Genomic DNA, 21,392 nt, shown 5'->3' with positions numbered 1-21,392 from the left:
GAGCTGTCAGTACTTGTCTGCCTGTCACAACCTGAGGGACAATGGGTGGATACACTCTGCAGATTCAGACTTATTACATAATGTAACTGGGGGTAACTACATGTAACACAATAATCCATTGGAAGGGATACTGTACATTATTTCTATCAAATCAAATAAGTATCTTTATTATTGTTCTGTTTTACACAAATGATTTGGCAATACCTGTGTTACATGTTATGAGAATAAAGTTTCATTAAATTAAATTAAAATTAATTGCATTATTGTAATTGCATTGTGATTTCAGTAATGCCTAGCAGGTTTGGCATTAAGAACAACAGCAAGTGGAAGGGGTTTAATTGGTTGGTAGGTTCTGTGCTTTTTTAATGTAACAACCGACTTTGAGAGGGAATCTGTCTCAGTTTACTGTATATATACCAAATACTGTTCCAAGTGGATTCAGAGAACAAATTGTTTAAATGTTTAAATGACCTGACTACCTGTTGTAAACAAATCTATATATTGAATATTAGGTAACTTTGTCAAAGATGGTTCAGTTCAGTACTTTAATTGCTTTCAGATAAAAAAAGTTACACTCAAACTCATAAAGTTAGTACAAATTCTAACACACGTGACATACCAGCCTCATTTTCACCTAAATGCAACATTCTTGAACTTTCATTAGTTTCCAATGGTATGGATTTTATCATCTTTAAGCAGAATAACAAAATAATAATCTGAACAATTACAACAGGCTACCAGCCTGTAAGTTGTTTAGCCCCTAAAAATTATATCCTTCTGCTTTTTGGAACCCTGAATATTCACCTTCAGGCAAATCTTTAAAACTTAAAGTGGACATTACAAGAACATAATAATCCAAATAAGAAACATTTTTTAATTTGCAAATGTAATGCCTTCATACAGAATATGATGAAAAGCAAAAAAATACCATTGTGTTTTTTGGCACTATGTGTCTTGCTCTGAATTTTGGATTCATTACCTTAACAACACATTCCTTGTGCACATCCTGGGAAATGAATTCCATTTCAACAGGAAGCCAATAACTACAGTTACTTGCTGAAAATATTGCCCTTGGTAATACACTACTAGGCAGATGCTAGAAGCTCTTCACATAATGTCTTGGTACCTAAAGTTTTTTTTTTTAAATTGTAATTGCTATAGCATTACTGGATAACAGTTCTGTGTAATCACTGAAGTGATTTTGTCTCGGCTGATTTGTGTCTTTATAAACCATTTGTAAGTAGGCATGCCTCAAATCTAAGCTACATTGTTCTTTGAGTGTTTCTAATGTAATATACTGTACGTTATCTTATTTTAGAAGGATTTTAAACAGTAAAAAAAAGTTCAGGTAAAACATTGTTTATCCCTGATAGAGATTAAGATGTTCGATTGTTTTTAACATGTCCTGTGTGTTATGAGCAGAAGCCAGTCTTTATTCATTTTTTATTACAATTAAGGCAACTTCCATATCTTTTTCTAATGTGTTAAAATAATTAAAAGGCAAATGGCTACACATAAAGCTTGCATTTCTAGGAGATTAGAAAGGAATTAGATGAATTCCAAAAAGTAGATTAGATACAGAGTAAACAAAATAAATGGTGGCACTACTAAAGGTGTCCAATTTGAAACACAGAACAGACACATTACAGAAGTAAGTAAAAACCACTGCCATGGTGTCTCCTAATCTGGGTTTGTATGAAAATCTTAAATTCTAAAGTTCCCACTTAATTCAATTACTGAAGCAATTTCTTGGTTTTTGACTTGATCTGCTGCGTAATGGGGCAGCTGGTTATCACCCATGTGATTGTGAAAAAGTGCATTGCCTTCTATATAGGACGTGTATTGTAAAGAAAAGCACTATATTAATGCAATGAATTATTATTCAATCATAAGTTTAGAAAACAGTGACCTTAATATATCAATTAAAAGAACACTTTAGACAAAGAGAACAAATGATGATATTCATTTAAAGTGAACAAAAAAATGAAAGGAAAGGTTATATATACTGTATATATATATACAGTGTATACTATTATAAATACAAAGTATATACCAAAAGCCAGAAGATAAATAGAAAAACGTATTGCAATGAGACAAAAAATGACTGTTTTTTAGAAAGACAGAACATTAAGAATGAAATAAATTGTCTAGGAAATAGCTAATGCACTGTGAGCATATTGGATTGAGAGCAATAAAATGGCAAGCAGGATGTTAGGATATACAGCTGAAGTGCAGAATATAAATCAAGAATGTTAAAATGTTGGTCACCATATTACAAAAACAGATATGTCTGTAATCAAATCAGATCCAAAAAGTGCAACAAAGAAAAACATCCCATCTTTAAAGAATGCTTTACTGCAACAGGGAAACAGAGAAAGAACTGAATTTATACAAAAGTACAGTATTATTTGATTAGATTGAAATGCATACAGTATAGCCTTGGTATTTGTGAGGGTTAGGTATCTTGAAGTCTGTAATTCTGTGGCTTGCAAAACAAGCATTATAGTAGTAATATTTTGTTATAACCGTACACTATTTCAGAAATAGTGGTAGTATTAATTACGATGGACTGGTGTCCCATTCTGGGTTTATCCTGTTTTGCAACCATTCCTTGCCGGGCCAGGCTCTGTCTCCCCCACGACCCTGTACTGGATAAAGTGGTTAGAAAATGGATGAATGGGTGATAGCATTTATTGGTATCAAGTATTTTTAATGAACCATAATACTGTCAACTTAAAACAATGCTTTATTTTTCCCTATAATTCAAACAATTGCATATGCAAAAAAAATAATTTTATGATGTTACACTGCAGCTTACCCAACAGTGTATTAGAGGTCTTTTTTTTTCATTTTTAGTAGAGCATATTTTTATTTTTTACATCTTGTTATTATTATACAAGCAGCACTGCCGTATTGTAATGAAGTTTATTATAACATAGTAATAACAGACAAGAAAGGAACTTACATTTTCTCAACCAACTGATTCTCCTGTTCCTGCAATTTGTCTAATTCTTCTTCTTCTAATTTCTTTTATCCTTTCATGTGAGACTCATGACGACTGTGATAACTTAACGGTTCTTTTAACAATACAATACTCGCATACAGGCATTACTCTTATAAAGATCTACACACAACGTACTGTATATGTAACACTTTCCTGATGGAAACTGAAGAAGTAAAACATAACCCATGATGCACTTCTACATAAACCTTAACTCTTTGTAAACCAGGGTAGGCCATTATTACAGAGACCAATGCAGGCTGAGAAAGCAGATCTGTGAGATGAAGTTATGTGCCTCACATTTACTCTCCTACTGCACAGCCTGCAAATAGGAGCTTTTGGTCGGTGAATGCAGATAAAGGGGTTACTAATAGTTTTTCATAAATAGACAAAACTGCAAATGTAGTAGTCACAAATATTGAAGTTTAATAGTGCATCATTCTTAGTAAGTTTCTCTGTGTTCATGTACAGTATGTTTCCTCCTTGGGTCCAAAGACATACTGGTAGGTTAACTGACGTCTGGGAACATGCTTCTGGAGTCAGTGTTTGTGTCTGTATACTGTATGTCCTGCAATGGACTGGTGTCCCATCCAGGTTGTATCCCACCTTGTACCCTTTGCTTGTCATGATAGGCTCCAGGTCCCCCATGACTCTAATGGTTGGATGAAGCAATTTGAAAATGGGTGGACTGAAATTGGTAATATTTAAAATATGCAAATACACTGGTATCAGCTGCTACACACACTGCAGGTGCACATAACACTAACTTGCTCACGGACCAGCCTTCATCTTGAGCATAGCATAGAAGCAAAGTTAATATTGTTAGAAATAAGTGATAAGAAAGTGTATAATTATAAATTTTCTCTTGCTTTAAACAGAAAGGAACCCTGGCACTGCTTAACTCCTTTGAATCAGCTTCTTAGGAATGCAGTGGAGATGGGATTCTGATAAGTAGGATATTCTGGCTCTCTGACACAAACCAGGGCACCATAAATAGTGTGCATTATGACACCTCCAGTGATGAACTGCCCACATCAATGCCTCTTATACTGCAACTCCAAGAGGGAGACACATCTGCACTCAAGCCCCAGTTGGAGGTCACCTGTCATAAATCCACTTGACTGGGCTAAAGTATAAGTATCCACCAAATGGGGAACCTATTATGTGGCAAGGCGCCACTATACCTGATCAACACTTATGCTGACACGACTCAAAAGTCTGTGCGCAGCGGTTTGTAATGTCCTCTAAAATCCTGACAACTTCACAGCTAACTAATTTAATTTGCAACTACCCCTGTCCAAACCGCAAGTGGAACTAATTCGGCAGAAAGTAAATGCCGGGATAAGAGACATATATAAAAGGAAATCTGCCCAAGTGCTTATTTCGAACAAGAGACACTTTGTGACTAGCTTGCAATTACAATTTCACCTGATCAATGAAATAATACTGCTAAACGTTTGTTGGCATCACTCAATATCAATGATTATTCCCATTATTCTATGTCTTCACCAGCTGTTGTGCTGCCATTTACAGAGGCTTTGTGCATGTTCTACCTGTAAAGCTGTCTTCAGTGCGAGGCTAAGTGGAACTCTCCTCTTTTCCTGTTTGAACCAGATTTTGATACAAAGCCAGCAGAGAAAGGGGGGCTTAAACTGGATCCAGGTTTCCTCCCCTCTTTCGACAAGCAAAAATCCTGTCAGAACTGTGCCTGACCAAGCAACTAATTGTGATGAGTATACTTCCAAAGTTCACATTATATCCCTCAAGAGCTGAACTTCATTCCAATGAGTATGTGTTTGACAAAGATTAGTTCTGGGAAATAATGGAATATTTACTTATCATTTAAGTCTTTAGGAATGTGTATTAGGTATGTGAATTATGTGTTGTTGACTACATTAACGTCTTAAAATGCACTTTTAAAGACTGTCTATTCAGTTACAGTATAAGTGCATAATGTCCATTCAGTGCTGATGTAAAAAGAAGTATATAATTAAATAACAGATATTACCTAGTAGAAGATGCAGTATGCCATTGACAGTTTTATGGACAGCATAAATTTACTTTCTGGGCTTTGTATCAGAAACACATTTGCAAGCCACAACAGGTACTTTACTTCTGTACACATACTAAAGCCTGGATTGCTTTGCTATGGAAGACCTGAGCCACATGCTTCAAAATATACAATAAAATCAGATTGTTACTGGTAATCACATTAGTTTTAAAGCTGTAACATCCCTTATTAATTTGCAATAATATTAAAAAATATATTTCCTTTAATTTCACAGAAATTGGTCATGTTATTTAACATCCATCCATCTATCTTCTACCTGTTTCATCCAATACAGGGTTGCAGGGGAGCCGGAGCCTAGCAACAGGCACATGGCAGGATACGCTATGGACAGGACGTCAGGCACACACAGACACAAACATGGATACACTCACACCAGGCCCAAATGTCCAAAGCCAACTAGCCTACTAGCATGTCCTTAGACTGTTGGGAGGAAACAGGAGCACCAGGAGGAAACCCACGCAAACACAGCAAGAGCATACAAATTCCACACAGAAAGCACCCCAGGAACTAAACCAAAGAGCCACACTACAGTGAGGCAGAAATGCTCATCACCACTATACAATGTTAAAGTAAACTGTTTCCTTGTGATTCACCTTGAGAAAGAACATTATAAAACTGCTTTATTTTAATTAGATTTGTCCAAACTAAAAGCACAAAAAAGAAAATATTGCAATACTAGCAAATAATAACAAATAAAATGTAAATGGAGAGTACTGTGGTAGATCCAGCAGTATGCTTTAGTTTTCATGACACAACTGCTTCATACCTAAACAATATGTTAAATAAATTGGAAACTATATAATCCCAAATCCTCAAAAAAAAAAACACACACAGCTCTGTAGCCTCTTCTACAAAAGTTGGAAAATCCATATGCTGTGTTTATCCAGCACAGACATACACTCATACCAGGGCAGTTCTTCCAGAAACCAATAATTAACCTACATGTATGTCTTTGGACCCTGGGATGCAAACACAGGGAGAAAACACAGCTGATAGCACTCAGGGAACTGAACCAAGTCAACAATGCTAACCACTGCATCTCCCTTCAATGCAACTTCTCTGATTTCATTCATAACTAAAATAACTGACCTAAGTAAATGACAAACTCTGTAGAAAAAAACATTGATTAAATTATTATTAAAAAGGCACACTTTAGCTTTTGAAAAAACAATATTTAATAAGTGAGATTATATGTTTTTCTCCTTTTTGACTCTTTAATGTTTATATGAGCCAGTACCCTGACTAAATTGGCATTACTAAACATTTTAGACTTTCACAATCTGGCCTTCCCATTAAGTTCTCACTTGATCTGCTATGCAACAGCCCTCCTTTTAAATTTACTTAATACTTTAGTAGTGGATTAAGTGGGTCTCCTACTATATGTGAAGTACTTTGAGAGCATTTGAGATTAAATGAGAGATATAAATGTAAGCACATAACTTACAGAATAATTGCATTTGTAATGTGGCATCTAGTGGTCTTAGGGTATTACTGCATGACAGAAGCTCAAGAGGTTAATTACACAACCCCCACCTCAAGGGGGCAGCCTTTAAAGGCCTTACAAGAACTGTTCATGTTTCCAGCTCATTAGTTCATCTTCGTTGTAAACTACCCCCACCCTCACTGGAGTTTGTAACCCTAACGTGAGTACATGGAGGAGTGGGTTTGTAACATGTGGCTATGTGAGTGTGGGGGTTTTGTTGCGTTGTAGCGTTGGGTCCATATAAATGGAGCAGTTCTCCCTCTTGTGATCATTTTGAGTCAGAGCAATTTATTCTGAGCAACACTTCCATTCTCCAGACAATTCCACAGAAATACTTGGTGCTACCTTACTATTGATTTTTATAGTTATGCATCCAAAAGCTAAACCCCCAAAATATAACCAAAATATAACTTTGTGATCTTGATAATTCTCAAGACACCAACATTTTTTTCATTTAAAAAATACCACTTTTTGGATTGCACTTTTTAAAACCACTTTAGCATATAAGGGTTTTGTCACAACTCTTTGAGACTTAGATTGCTTTACTTCAATGTTAAGTTATCAGTCTGTAAATTAGACCATGTGCTAGTCAACATGGTGAACATTTAACCCATCTACCAAGGAATTTTGTTTAATTCTGACAGCTATAAATTGCTTTCTTGGATCAATTTCATCCTCACATCAAAATTCCTCTTCTCTCAGTTCCATAATGTGTACATTCTGACATGTGTTTTATTGGATCACAACACGAAGTACCAAATATTTTCCACTATCCAGAATAGAGTCACACAGTGCTACTTCAGTAGCTTGCATCCAAATCTAACGAAATCCAAGTTGATGAATTTCTAGGTTTTAACTTTGGCTTAGTGAGTGATTTTTTTGACACAATAAAGGGCTTCATCACCAGTACCCATAATATGTTTGCAACTAACCTTAACAAATCTCACTGCATAAAATTAAAGAATTTGATTCTAAGACAATATATCTCAGTATACTAAAAAGCTTTCTTACTGAAATATACATTGTAACAAGGAAAGAACTTTCGGCTGTCGAAACTTTGTGTTTCCTTTCTTCTCTTTTCAGCATGGAATAAACCTATTACTTGTTCCTTTGCAGCCTACGCATGCTGACGCAGCTACCTACCTGAACTACACAGGCATGTGAACTGAGTTAAATAAAAATAAAAGATAATATGCTACCTCCACAGTAATAGTTTGGAACTACTGTACAGTGTTCTCCAAAGATCTCTGTCCCTAAGGGTACTTGTCTTGCCTATGGTACTGACTTTTCCCACTGGTGTTGACTTTTTGTTAGGACCCCACCCACAACCACAGCCTTTCTGTCACATCTGACCCACATAACATTGGGTCCTTAAACATTATAATAATGTTCCATTAAACATGGAACATTAAAAATAAATCTTGCACTTGATACTGATGATACTCTATTGTTTATGTGAACATTGCTCAATCACTCCCTCTTTTACTCTGGTTTTTCAATGCTCAATCACTCCCTCTCTTGCTCAAATACTCCCTCTCTTACTCTTACTTATTTTAGATATAATATGAACTGGTCTAAGATTCTACATACTGAAGGTTAAGTATTTTAAAAATATCAGTGCCATCACTTCAAAAGACCATGCTAACTAATTTTAATTTTAAAATCACAGCTAACCTGAGACTTCTCACAATCATGGTTTAGTTTTATGCTATTTCCTCTGCATCTTGGTAACTATAATTCCTTATAGTCTCTCCCTACAGGTTATAAGATTATGTTTAATCTGAAATTTCAGTTTTGTTTCTATTATTTCTTATTTGATCACAGTATGGAGATTGGTGGAAAACACCAAATATAGAGCAAGTGAATGCTGCAGTTGTCAACTGATTCTGTTTTACTTAACAAATAGCAGAAGTTATTTGACTACTCAGACACATTTCCTAAGGGACTCTATGACGTACCAAAGTGTGTTCTGTGCCATTTGGCACCTTCTTTTATATGCACATATATATGTCAAAGCCTTTAAGTTTAATTTTAAAACTTTTAATCCAGTGAAACCAACAATAAGCATGAGTGCAAAATATGTGACATGCATATATACATTTCAAGGGCAGCCACTGAAAGAATCTCTCACGTACTTATTCTATAAATAAGTTTTCAACCATTTGTAATTGCGGTTTTAAACTGATAAGGGATTTACTCTTCTGGGAGCATAAGGATTGAGAGGATGCCACTCATCCCATACTTGTTAGGTTGCCAGTAGAGACCCAAGAAATACATCCGGTCATTTCTTAATGCCATTCCATAGATTCAGGTTGAACCATGTAACTAGGAAGTTGGTCCTCTGTCTCTGTTTTTTGTCCTGAGTGTTCCTAAACTACATTTTGCTCTTGGGTCCTTGTATTATTAATCTTGAAAAAGGCCCTTGATGTGCCTAAGTCACAACCATTCAGATTTCTGAATACCCAAAACAAGTCCCCACATAACTGTCTTTGTTCCTAGGAAGATCAGGCCTGTTGAAAGCTAAAAAGATTAAATTACCTTAACTTGTCTTTGTATAACATTCCCTTCAGACTTGGAATTTGTCTTTTTTGCTCATATTTGCTCTGGAGTATTTGCCAATACCTCATTTGTACTTTTTCACATTTGTACAGTTTTTCAGGGGGAGAACAAAACAGAACATAATATTAAATATTAAAATCTGGTTCTACTATATGTACTACTATAATGTGCTATAATTTTAGCTTTCCCATCATTTTGTTTTCTTTTTTATTTATTATTTGGCCTTTCTCATACATTTCTTCTTTACTACCCTTTCAATATTCAGATCTTCAAGATAATGCTGATTAATTGCCAAGCTTATTTTCCCTTTTATAAGAATGAAATTACCTGCAATTTTGAAATTAGTAGACATAACTCATATTTTGAGAGTCAACTGAATCATCCTAATAAGTAGATAAAATATGGATAAAACATGGATAAAAATCATCTAGCCCTGAACATGTTTGTCTTAAATATCCTCTAGAAAATGTAAACATCATCCTTAATTATGCGGAACATTCTTAGAGCTGACGGTGACTGTCTCTTAACATGTACTGTAGCATGTTTTTACTACTAAATGAACATTTGTGCAGACTCATAGAGAACATCTGCCATTCCCTGCTTCTTTTGTAACCTAATTGCGTCTCTTTGTATATTTTTGAGATATTGTATATCTTCTTGTTAATCTTTTGCTGCTGAAATATTGACAGAAAAAAAACCTAGGTATTATTTTTAAAGTGAATGGTTATATTTTTTCTATCATGTCTGTTTTGCTTCGCATTGGTCCTTTTTATGAATAAAAAGTTGTGTGTGAAATATATGTGTTATCTGTTGTTTCAGCTACCAATAAAGTGTTACTTTACTGTGCTGAATCTCTTTTGTACCATTGCTTTACTATTAATCTTTTTATAACTCAGTTTGCAAGCAACAAGAGGTTCTCAACTATACATCTGTAAACAGCAACTTTTGGAATTCAACAGCTGAAAGTAATATTTGGAGCTTTAATGTAACAATTTGAATGCTGAAGCATTATTATTATTCACACTGCCTACACAAGAAAGCATTTACTGTGCTTGTAAGTCTAGTTTTTAGAGAAAGTTTCACCTTGTAATATTTTCCGCATTACATGGAACAAAGATGTTTTCATCACTGGTGTGATGTTTTTGGTCAAAACTGACCGATAAGATATCCAGTCAGGTATGTGACAGTTGTACAGTATGTGTGACCTGTAAGATACATGTGAGTCTTGCTAATTCCCTGTTTTAATGGTGACATGAACTTTGAAAAAAGTCTATCAAATCTTGAAAAATAAAAATCTATAAAAACACATGTAATTTGAATGTATATTGTATGTTGTATGTATGTTGATGAGGGACTTTTTCGTAGAAAAGTGGTAAAGGGTAGGGTTCCTTGCTTTGATTTTACATTTCTATTACATATTGTATAATATATTGATAATATATTCATTATAACAGCTGAATTGCTCAATATATAATTGGTCTATGTCTAAGTTCAGTATGCTAGATACTTTATTGCTGAAGAATACTCATAATGATCCATCCAGTGGGTGGTATGGTGGCACAGTGGTTAGCACTGCTGCCTCCAAAATCATACTAGTAGGTATCACAGTGGACACACACACTAGGACCAGTTGTCCAACAAGCAAATTAACCTAGCAGTATGTTTTTGGACTGTGGAGAGAAACCAGAGAGAAGAAACCCATATGAACACAAGGAGAAACAGCACAGGAATTGAACCCAGGGTCCAGCAGTATGAGACCACAATCCTAACCTCTGCACCACCATGCCACCACTCATGATGATCCATGAAAAGAAATTCAGAAAAAGGTTTGATCCACTTCCATATTCATTTAATGATTTAACATTTGGAATTAAATAATTCCAAGTAATTTTGGCAGTTTACATTAAAACATAGAAGTATAAACTGCTGCTAAAACACAGATGCTTAAAGTAAATTAAAATCCATTTTACACCCCATAGCCCAGTAATCGGTGCCAGTGAGAATAATCTGTTGATAAGTAATCTGGGTTGATTGGACATCAAATATTTGTCTTTTGCATCAATATCTAATTTATTACTTGACACAAACCACTAAGTTCTCACCATGATCTAAATACATTGCTATTTCTGGGCACTGAAAAATTGATATGTATACATAAAGTTTGGGAAAGACTTGCTCATAGAAAAAGGCTGATTTGTTTGTTTAGACACTGGTTTCCAATGCGATTTAGCCTTGGCATTAGAAAAACTAGCCCTGTAGTTCATCAGCCCAGTACTGCTTGACTGATAAATATTTATACTGATAAACCTTGAACAACAGTTCAAAATTACAACAAAGTTTATTTAAATTTCTTCTTCTTCTGAATATTTTGGGGATTTTTGCCTTCTCTTGGATTCCCCTTTGACTTATTTCTGGATTGTTCGCCTTGGCCACACCTCCCCCGAACACCAGCACACCATGGACACGCCCCCTGTTTTCATTTCTGACTCCCGCATGCTCCCGTGTTTTCCTCACTCTACCCCGGATCATGTCATCTGCATAGGGTCCTGAAAGAACACTTTCGTTACACAGACAACACCAGTCTTAACATAATTGTTATGTGTGTGAAGATAAAATTAACTTAAAATTACTGTTTAGTGTAATTACACTACAGTGACACAAAACACAGGTTTAGTTTTCTTGTACTAATTTTTATACACTCTTTGGAGGTAACTATGGGAAGATAAAAGAAACATCTGCAGACTTTGGAAAATATTTATTTTATAACATTTTATATGGATATCTCATATGCATATACTGCAAAGTATATTATACTTTTATATAGATATATACTGGAGATAATATATATTTAATATATAAACATGAATTATTTGTCAAGAACGAACCAGAAGCCAGGTCAAGTAGCATTTTTGGCCACCAAGAAATGAACGATTTTGTATAGAATCCAAATGAATTAAAGAAAATAAAATAATAAAAGGCATGTACTGTAGTGTTCTGAAAAATCATACTTTTAAAGAATGCATGGTAATGACCAGTATCACAGTGTTCAACACACTTGCATGCAGCATAGTTAAATAAACAAATAGTTACTCACATTTTTTATATTTTCCTGGACAAAATCAGAGGCATAAAGAAACCTTATGTTTCACTTTATTGTATGTTATGCATATCTGAAAGCTTCCATCGTTTGTAAAATGAAAAGAGCAGTTTGTGAGTCCAGAAACTAAACTGAGTAGGCGTAGGTATTCAATAATTTGCTTCATGACTATAAATGCATACAGTAAATCGGTTCATTCACCACCATCTAAATGTGTAGTGTTTACCAGGACACAATATATTCAATGTTCATTCAGTTTACAATTTTTCCATATAAGGAGACTCTGATGAATCAAATACTGCCGTCTATGTAATGTACTGATAAATACTGAGAGACTTTGTCTCTCACACATAACCTTAATTTACTGTATAAAGACAGGATTTGGCTTCATCTCTATTTGTCTGGTAAGTCACCTATTATCATTTTATGGGACTTTGTTGTTAGTAACCTGGATACAGTAACCTGAATACTTTTACAAAATCTGTTGGCTAGGTTGTATTTGACTTCCTGCTGGTATTTGTGCTAAGGAAATAAAAGAATAACTGTCACAAATGACAATCTAATGCAAGCTTTCCACTTGGTAGTTGGGATGAATTGTCACGATTGTAGTCCCTCCTCCTTAAGGGCGCTCCGGCTCTTGCACTTCGGACCTAATTTTGTGCACCTGCCCCTTGTTCCAGCCTCCTTCCCACCCCCCTTAAAACCCAGACACCCACTCAGTTCGGGGCTCTGCATTGATTCCCATATCGTGCGAGCCCGGGACCTGTAATTGCTTGGCTCCGTTATGTTTTTAAGTTTCTGTTCCTGTTCCCGTTCCGACCCGGTTCCTGTTTTTAACCTGTCTGTTCTCGGATGGACTGCCCTGCTTTGGACTTCGCCCATTTTTGGATTCCCCGTTTGGTTTACCTCTGGATTGTTTGCCCCAGACTCACCTACCTGGACACCTGCACACTTTGAACACATCCCCCCATATTCATTCCCGATTCCTGCATGCCTCTTTTCCCCTGTGTTTCTCACTCAACCCCGGATTGTGTTGTCCGCATAGGGTCCGGAAAGAACTGTTCGTTACATGAATAGTCTCTCATATGCAACAGTTTTTATGGCTACCAACAGCTTTTAACTCTAATGGCTACAGGTCTATTTGACCCTATTCTGCTAAACACACACTTTCTAACTGTACAACAAATACATCCTTATATACACACAAACACTGTGTGCACTTCCCACATCCTTGCAAATACAGAATTAAGTATGCACAAGCAAACAAGTCTATGTGTCATTTCATTGGTGACTTGAAGGGACCACTCCATGGTCATTATGGTGTTTTCTATGGCTCCCCAAGGCAAATCCATACCACGATAACTAGAAGCATTCCTTCACCCCTCAGGGCTTACTATTGATGAAAAATAGAAAAATCAAGAATAAACTTCCACATTATCATGTCTTGTCTTTGCATTCTTGGAGATCGCTCTCTCACTGACTCTAGTGATCTATCACCTCCCACCTTGTAATGATTTCATTCATATGGGGCAGCATGTAAATTTAGCTTGCATGATGGCAATGGCCTAGACACTAGTGATGTGCGGGTCAGCTTTTTTTTTATCCGCAGCCACCCGCGGTTGTGAGAAACGAACCCGCACCCACCCAACCCAATCTAAAATCTTTTTTTTTTTTAACCCAGGCCCACCTGGGATTTTTGATTATTGGGTTTGGGATTTTTAAAGCAACAAGGAGAAGCATTCCTTGACTAAGTACAGGTTCAGCTAGCACAGCCTTACAATAGAACCTGGGTGACAAAGGCAGATCTGGATACCTAGATAGCACAGGCTTCCTGAGATGCACTTTTCACCTACAGCACGTACAAAATACCCCCAGATTAGAATTAGAATCCCAGAATTACACCATCTATTGGTCCTGCTAGGGGAAGCAAAAAAACTCAACAGTACAGTACACAGTATCTCATATCACAGCCTGAGTAACAGGAGAAACAGAGAGTTTCCCCTGTTACTCCCTCACAAGCAATAATATTTTACTGTTTTAAAGGTTTATAAATGTTTTGATAATTGCTATTGCTTTGGCAACACTGTAATTCATTGGTAATGGCAATAAAGCACTTTGATTTTTGTTTACTTAAGAAAGACAGTTTCCAGTTCTTAAGTGGAACGGCCTCAGTTTCTTCCCCCACATGCGGTCGGTCAGCTTAACAACAGCACCAGCACCTATATTCTGAGGATCTGAGTGAGAAGTCTTCTAATCGGTAAAGGAGCTGGGGAAGACAACATTTTGAAAATATATTCTTCAGGATAGAGGAAAAAAAAAATCTTCAGCTGTATACAAACCTCAGCCGTTCTGATATACATTCAGCAAGTTCAGGACTGTCAAAGGTAAAATAAGATGTTGTCAAAGCCATACTGGAATGGATTGATCTTGATCTCCATACATTTTGTTATGTAGAATCACATTTATTCAGAAAATGTTACCATAAATTGCATTTTTGATTACTTTAAAACATATACATTATTCTGTCTAGAACACGTGCCTAGTCTGGTGAAATAAATGCTGTTATACAGCATTTAGGCTTCCTTATTTTCCGAGCTACCAGATTTCTATGTTTCCTGACTTTATTTCACATGAATCATGCCTAATGAATTCTGAGATTAGAGTGCCTGCAGGAACAATAGAGCCTAGTTAGAAAGAAATACAGTAGGGTCTCCACATCTGCGAGGGCTCATTGCAGACAACTATCTCGAATAGCCAAATGTGCATGTAACAAAGTCCACCCCTAAACTGTCACATAATGTACCGCAGTATATAATATGGAATGTTAAAAGATACAATTAACCCTCATTTCTATGATAATTAAAGTACTAATGTATGGTCTATACATTAATTTAAATAACACCGAACAAATAAAAGAAACAACAGTAATCACAAACTTCTAATAATCAGTTAAAATGAAAAACAAATCCCTCTTTCACTCTCTGCCTCTGTGAATAACACTCTCCACAGTTAGTAAATGGACAATAAAACTACAGGCTCCCTGGCAAAGTCGTCTCCAGCCTGTCTTTCCCCACACAGCCAACACAGAAACCAGGAGCGTTCATTGCAATATAAAAACAGGACCACATTGAGATGCAGATGCTGAGTAGTGGTTACTTGGGACAGGGGGCACAGAGAGGCTCTCTCACCTAGAGAGCGTTGTCACGATCCCAGTCTGTGATGTACTTAATTCAGAAGTTGTGGTTTACAGTTTCAATCTGTTCTGCTCTTCATTTATCCAATAACCTGTCAGCCAGACCCAATGGCTAATAATATTACATTTTCAGATGTCAAGAGCTCACTATAATTATAATGTTTTTTTTAAATAGTCAATTTACAACTATGTTACTTTATTCCATTTCCACAGTATCTTTAATATGAATGAGTTGTATAGACTACAAAAGTGTCCAAACAAATTTTAAGTTTTAAAAGACATGGAATGAAAAACTACGAATGTAAAGGTAACTGGAAAAAAATAGTTTATCAAAACAAAGAAGGACATTTTACAAATTAATATGTTTTTGATTTACAGTACTTACTCATTTGTAGTTTTATGTATTTCCTTATAAAGTGCCTTGAATAAATAACCTTCATTTATTACTTATGAAAAATGTTTTTAAATAACAATGTAATTTTAGTTTTACATCTTTTCACAAAGATCCTGATCCTGCTGGGTCCAGGATACCAACACAACCCATGCTCACTCTTTTTGAGCAGCTCAAATCATGAACTACAATCTGCTTCACACGCAGCTATTAAATTTGATCTGTGGATCTGCACAAAAAATTAGAAGTGGCTTCTTGCAATGACATGCTATTTGATTGACCAAAAGTGGAATTATGTAAAATCTATTGGCTGCACTCCTGCTGATGAGTTGCATACTCATCAGCAGAAGAACATTGCCTCTTTGTGCAAAATGTGCTCGACTCCTTTAACTTAAAGCAACTGGTGTGTGCTGTTACTGGCAGTGAAGCCAGTGCTGTACGTGCCTAGTCTCTTGAAGTTGAAACAGAGCACTCGTCTGGCACAGTTTACACCTCTGCCTACAGCAAATTATTTTTCCTATGACAAAAATGCACACTCCAGTAAAAGAAAGTCTTTGATGATTGAAAGATGTTGATCTATTGTTACCTTCTTTATGAAGCCACCAAGAGCCTGGCATGCTTATGCTAGCATAAGCGCAGCTGACAGAAACTAAACATGAGCCACAGAAAAACACTGTGAGAAAAGTTGGAACTCAAGCTTGCCAGTGCTTGAGAAAGTGGTCTGACAAGCACATAGTATTAAAGGTTGCATCTGTTAAATGGAAGAAACCAGCACTAGACATTACTGCTGAAGAAAAGATGCCACTAAAAGAAGTAGGCAAGATGGTCAACGCATTCCAGGAAGCCACTAAAACCCATTGAAGCAAAAAGCTCCAACCACATCTCTCCTTCTCCCTGCAGAGGTTGGATTTCACAGAAATTAGACAGCTTAAAAACTAAATCCAATGCAATGAACATGACAGATAAGCATTAACCTTGATCACCATGTATCAACTTTCTCGATCCACAGTTTAAAAGCTATTTTGTCATCAAGGATCAAAAAGAAGCTGAGATGAAAGGCTTGTCCAGTCAATATGCAATGGATAAAAATGATCGCCTTGCATCCAAGAGAGCAGACAAACACACATCTCTAAGTATCTATGAGCTCTCTGACAGCAGTCCTTAGGATGATGACATGAAAAGATCTGATTTTTGATTTTCACAATGACTTAAAGCTGTATGCAACAAAGTGGAAGCCTTTAGGCTTTTATTGGAAAACACCAAGAGATCAATTGCCTAACTAACAGTTTTAGATTCTTCTGTTTGGCAGCAAAAGCACTTGAAAGAGAAAGACTGTACTCCAAAGCAAGGGATCTAGTCAAAGATCTGGGAACAAGATTAGGCTACACAAGAGCTGAACAATTCACCCTTATGAGCCATAAACTATGCCTGAGTAAGGAATAAATAATTTCATATTAATCTGAAGTGGAAATCTGTTTATTTTTTCTGTCCGCATTCGTCTACCCACTTTATTTTCCTTCTTCGTTTAATATTTGGTTGTTACCCATAATTGTAACATGAGAATGCTTCACTTCCATACCTTAGATTTTTTTATTTTGTCTGAATAGTTCATTATGATCTTTTTTTGTAAATAGGATGATTTAACCTTAAAACCTTAAATCTCTTTCTAAAGTTCTTTTAATTTTACCCGTTAGCACATAATCATCTTGGAGTAGTTAATAACAACAGAGTTGTAGTCCGCACAGAGCTGGAGAGGTGAGGTGCTGAACCACAGTACAGCAGCTCCAGAACCAGAGAAGGGACCGAACCCCCTCCAGAACCCACAAATCCAGACCACTGCCAATCCTAGTGAACAGAATACACAATACACTAACCGCAATGCTATAGAATGGCACAATTGAATGTGATTCTCCCTGTCAAACTGTCCATACCATTTTAGGCTGATGAAAACCAAACATTTAATTAAGCATAACTGCTACTCAACGGGTTGTAAAAAAAGGCTTCCGTTCCATCTGATACTTCAGAGGAAATAAATATTATGTAGGATTCCTAGGACTCCAGTAATACAGTACTCATAAATCTAATAAAATATGATTGAAGAATAACATTTTTGTTTGCTGTATTGTAGCATAACCTACATGAAACACACAATTTGAAATATTGACTTTGAATAACATTTTTAATGCTATCTTGCATTGTAACAAACATATACATTTTTACAGGTACAGTATGAATTGTGAATGCAGCAGTTTAGATCCTTTGAATGCAATGCCCATTGGCAGATATGTTTGCAAGCTTTGCTTTAGTTTCTTTCCAAGTGTGGGTTTATTTTGTTTTTATTAGATTTGTTTTTGAAGGTGAAGGATCCCACTTGACTTTACTGTGGTCCAGTTGTTTTTTTTTATGGGAATTTGCCACACGGATCACATATTAATGCTATGCTCTCTCTTGCCAGGGCTCCTTCTTGCATACATTTTTTTGTATCCGTTCCAGTGATGTTATACCTCAGGGTGAGCATGTTTGGACTTCTTGGTGCCCTACCAAGTACTGTAGACACCCTCAAATGTACAGTACTGGTACCTGCCAAACATGACCATTTTGAAACTACATTGTATTCAGACTGTTTATTATTTATAAAATATAATTGTGCTAATATACACGTTTGTATGTGATTATATTTGAGGTAGATTTAAAAAAAAAACATTCTGCTGTGAGCTTTACCAGCAGTAGTGGCAAAGAAGTCAAGATTAATAATAATAATGTATTTAAAAATAATCTAGTTCTTTCTGTTCATGTTGACATAGTATTATTTATACCCCATAAATGCCTTCCTGACTGAGTTTGGCATGCAGCCAGTTCTACTCATATTATCGGTATTTATACACTAGGCTCAGCCAAGGATAATATTTAATAAAAAATAGACCTTGGGGTATATAAAATAACTTCTTATTTATTTTTACGCAGTTGCGTATGTTTAATTTGAAAAAAAAAGAAAGCTAAAAAAATAATGTAAAAATCTTTATAACTCTCATAGTGAAAGAAAACCCGATGAATGGATAGACAAAATCAATTTTAGCTTATTATTTCAAATCTCTTTTGGACTCAATAAGACGTTTATCTCCTTAGTCTTTGCAGGTCAAAAAGTTGTTTATGTTATACCCTACTTTTAAAGTATAGTATTTTAATTTAAGAAATGACTGGAAACTCTACAAATATTAAGGTTTTCATTTCGCTTTGTTCTTTTTTTTATCTTTTTTTCCTTTGCTGTGCTGATGTGAAACGAAGGTTCTCCAAGTTTACTTCTGCATCCGGATATTAAAATTGTCATTGCGTATCTCTTTCATTTCCTAATGCCAAACAGCATGAGTTGCCACACTAAAGAAAAGGTCCGCTTGTTATAAATAGTATTTAGATTTACTCCATCTAGTGGACTGCCTGTGTAAAACCCATTTCCTATAAAATGGTACAAAACGTTTTTCTGAAATTTACTATATACAGTATATGATAGATTAACATTTAGAGGTTTTTTACATACATTCTAAGGTAGAAAGTAATATTAAATCAAGCAAAGAAAACAGCTGCGAATAGAATCCGGTAATTTTAGCAATATGAGTATTCTTGTTTTACCTCAAAGTGTAAAGAAATGTGCTTATCAAAGACAGCAATCCATTCGCAAAGCAATTCGTGTAGTGTTGAGCTTTACAATACACTTAACCAACACAAACGCACTCATCAAAAATAAACAAGTTATACGCTGGCATCTGCTTCAAGCATTCGGACAACAGCACGCAAGCTTGTGGCAACTTGTTGCCCTAAAAATAACATTTGCAATGAGAAACAAGTGTAAAGTTACAAAGTCATCCTGATATCTATAGTCTGAATACAGATTCTCCCTGTAGTACCGTGCGCTAAAATGACTTATTATATAAATCGATATTGTTCAATATACTATAAAATTTCAAGATTGGCCTAAAAATAATTTAAAAAGTGCACCTTCAGTAATGTCCATTGCGGTACAAAACGAAAAATTGGAATTGTAAAATAATTGTAATTTCCCTGCCGCATGTCGTTTATTCCTCGGATTTAACGAGCTGCTGGTCTTCATTTAAATCTTAAGAAAACCGGTACATTTTGAGGGAAAAAATACAGTATCATTTTACTTGAACATAACGTTTTCGTGTTTTGTTCTGGAAATGAAAATTAGAAACAATGTCTTCTTAATCTATCGCCTTTAAGGACAGTTGCATATTTCTATCAGATTTTAAACTAGTTAGCATGCAGTAGCTATGTATCAATGACATGTTAAGGTGTTCTACACGGAACTATCTCATTCGAAGCAACAGCTGTATTAGAGAAGAAGAACAACTTACTTTCAGAAGAGTAAAGAGGTAGCATGTCTATCTTGTAAACTTCTTTCGCATAATACTCCTCTTCACTCCTTTCCCTTTCACAAGTCGCAGCCCTCTCGTTAGCTTTCTGCTGCAGAAGGTCTCTTGTGCTATTATATATAGCGATTATTTCCCTGGAAACTTCTTCAGGTTCAGGGAAGTGTGAAGGTGGGCTAGAGAGCTTCAGCTTGCTCAGTATCTGTCCCTTGATGGCATTAATCCTTTTTTTCATGAATTTATCCATGTCGAGAGTACTGCAAGTAGACAAACTAAGAGCCGAAGTGGCTAAATCCAACGTTAAGAAAATACTCAGAATGTAGCAGTTCATCTTTTTAATGAAGTATCGTTTTCCTTTAAAACAGCGATCGAGGCGTGCATATGTTGTACTGGAGATAATATTTAAAAATTCTGCAACAAAATAGGATCAACCTCAACTTTTGTAGTGTTTATGTGGGGAGTCCATGCATTGATTAAATTCCCCCTCAATTCGAACTTACATTAAGTTGTATTTTATTATTCACATACCGAGCAATAAAAGCATACGAATAAGCTAATGTAGTGCGTTTACAGATGACTCTGCTAGCTCTCAAATATATATCAAAAATAAATATTTTTAAAGATTGTCTTAAAAGCCAAAATTATCCAAACGCTTCAAAAAATAAACCAAGCCTAAGTTAGTCCCTGTTTAGCAGAACCGACGTGAGCCCTGCCGATCGCACACACCTCCACCGCATCAGAAACGCTTCTGGAGTCCTTTCCAGCTCTGGTCTCTGCCGCTCACAGCACAAGTCCGCCTTTCAAGCTTAGCAGTTGAATTTCCCCCCTTGAAATTTACATGGACCCTGCATTGCCTCTTTTACCAGACTTTTTTTTTTGCTGGTTATCCAAATTGACCGAAGGCAAATTATTAATAAGAACAAATAGTGAATTAATCTCTACTCCTTTCCACGACTGCAACTGCAAACCGTTATTATATTCCTCCATCCATCCTGTTAAATTCTCGGCCCCCTAGAAAAGTAAGCTTGCCAGCAGATAACATCACCATGTAGCGAGGACAGAGGGACGCTGATATATAAGGGACTCACTTCACCACGTGTTTGCCTCCCAATGAAGTGACGTTGTGGTCATCATATTCAAACAGTGGACTCCTCAGCCTGCGTTACCCGGCTTTATATAAATGTAAGGCTGTAAAGATTGTGCCAGAGAAAA

At 36.0% G+C, this 21,392-nt stretch overlaps 1 protein-coding gene across 1 annotated transcript in view; it reads right to left on the bottom strand.

Moving 5' to 3' along the window:
- Positions 1-21,345, bottom strand: part of tgfb2 (transforming growth factor, beta 2) — a 54,328-nt gene extending 32,983 nt beyond the window's left edge. The window contains exon 1 of the mRNA XM_006625685.3: positions 20,166-21,345. Within this exon, the coding sequence (XP_006625748.1) occupies positions 20,166-20,511 (346 nt within the window). The 5' untranslated portion in view covers positions 20,512-21,345. The remainder of the gene's footprint in view (positions 1-20,165) is intronic.
- Between the last annotated feature and the right edge of the window lie 47 nt (positions 21,346-21,392).

This window comes from Lepisosteus oculatus, chromosome 2 (assembly GCF_040954835.1).
Source record: "Lepisosteus oculatus isolate fLepOcu1 chromosome 2, fLepOcu1.hap2, whole genome shotgun sequence".
Taxonomy (NCBI): domain Eukaryota; kingdom Metazoa; phylum Chordata; class Actinopteri; order Semionotiformes; family Lepisosteidae; genus Lepisosteus; species Lepisosteus oculatus.
The sequence above is the reverse complement of the archived record's forward strand: the minus strand, read 5'-3'. Positions and strand labels throughout refer to the sequence as shown.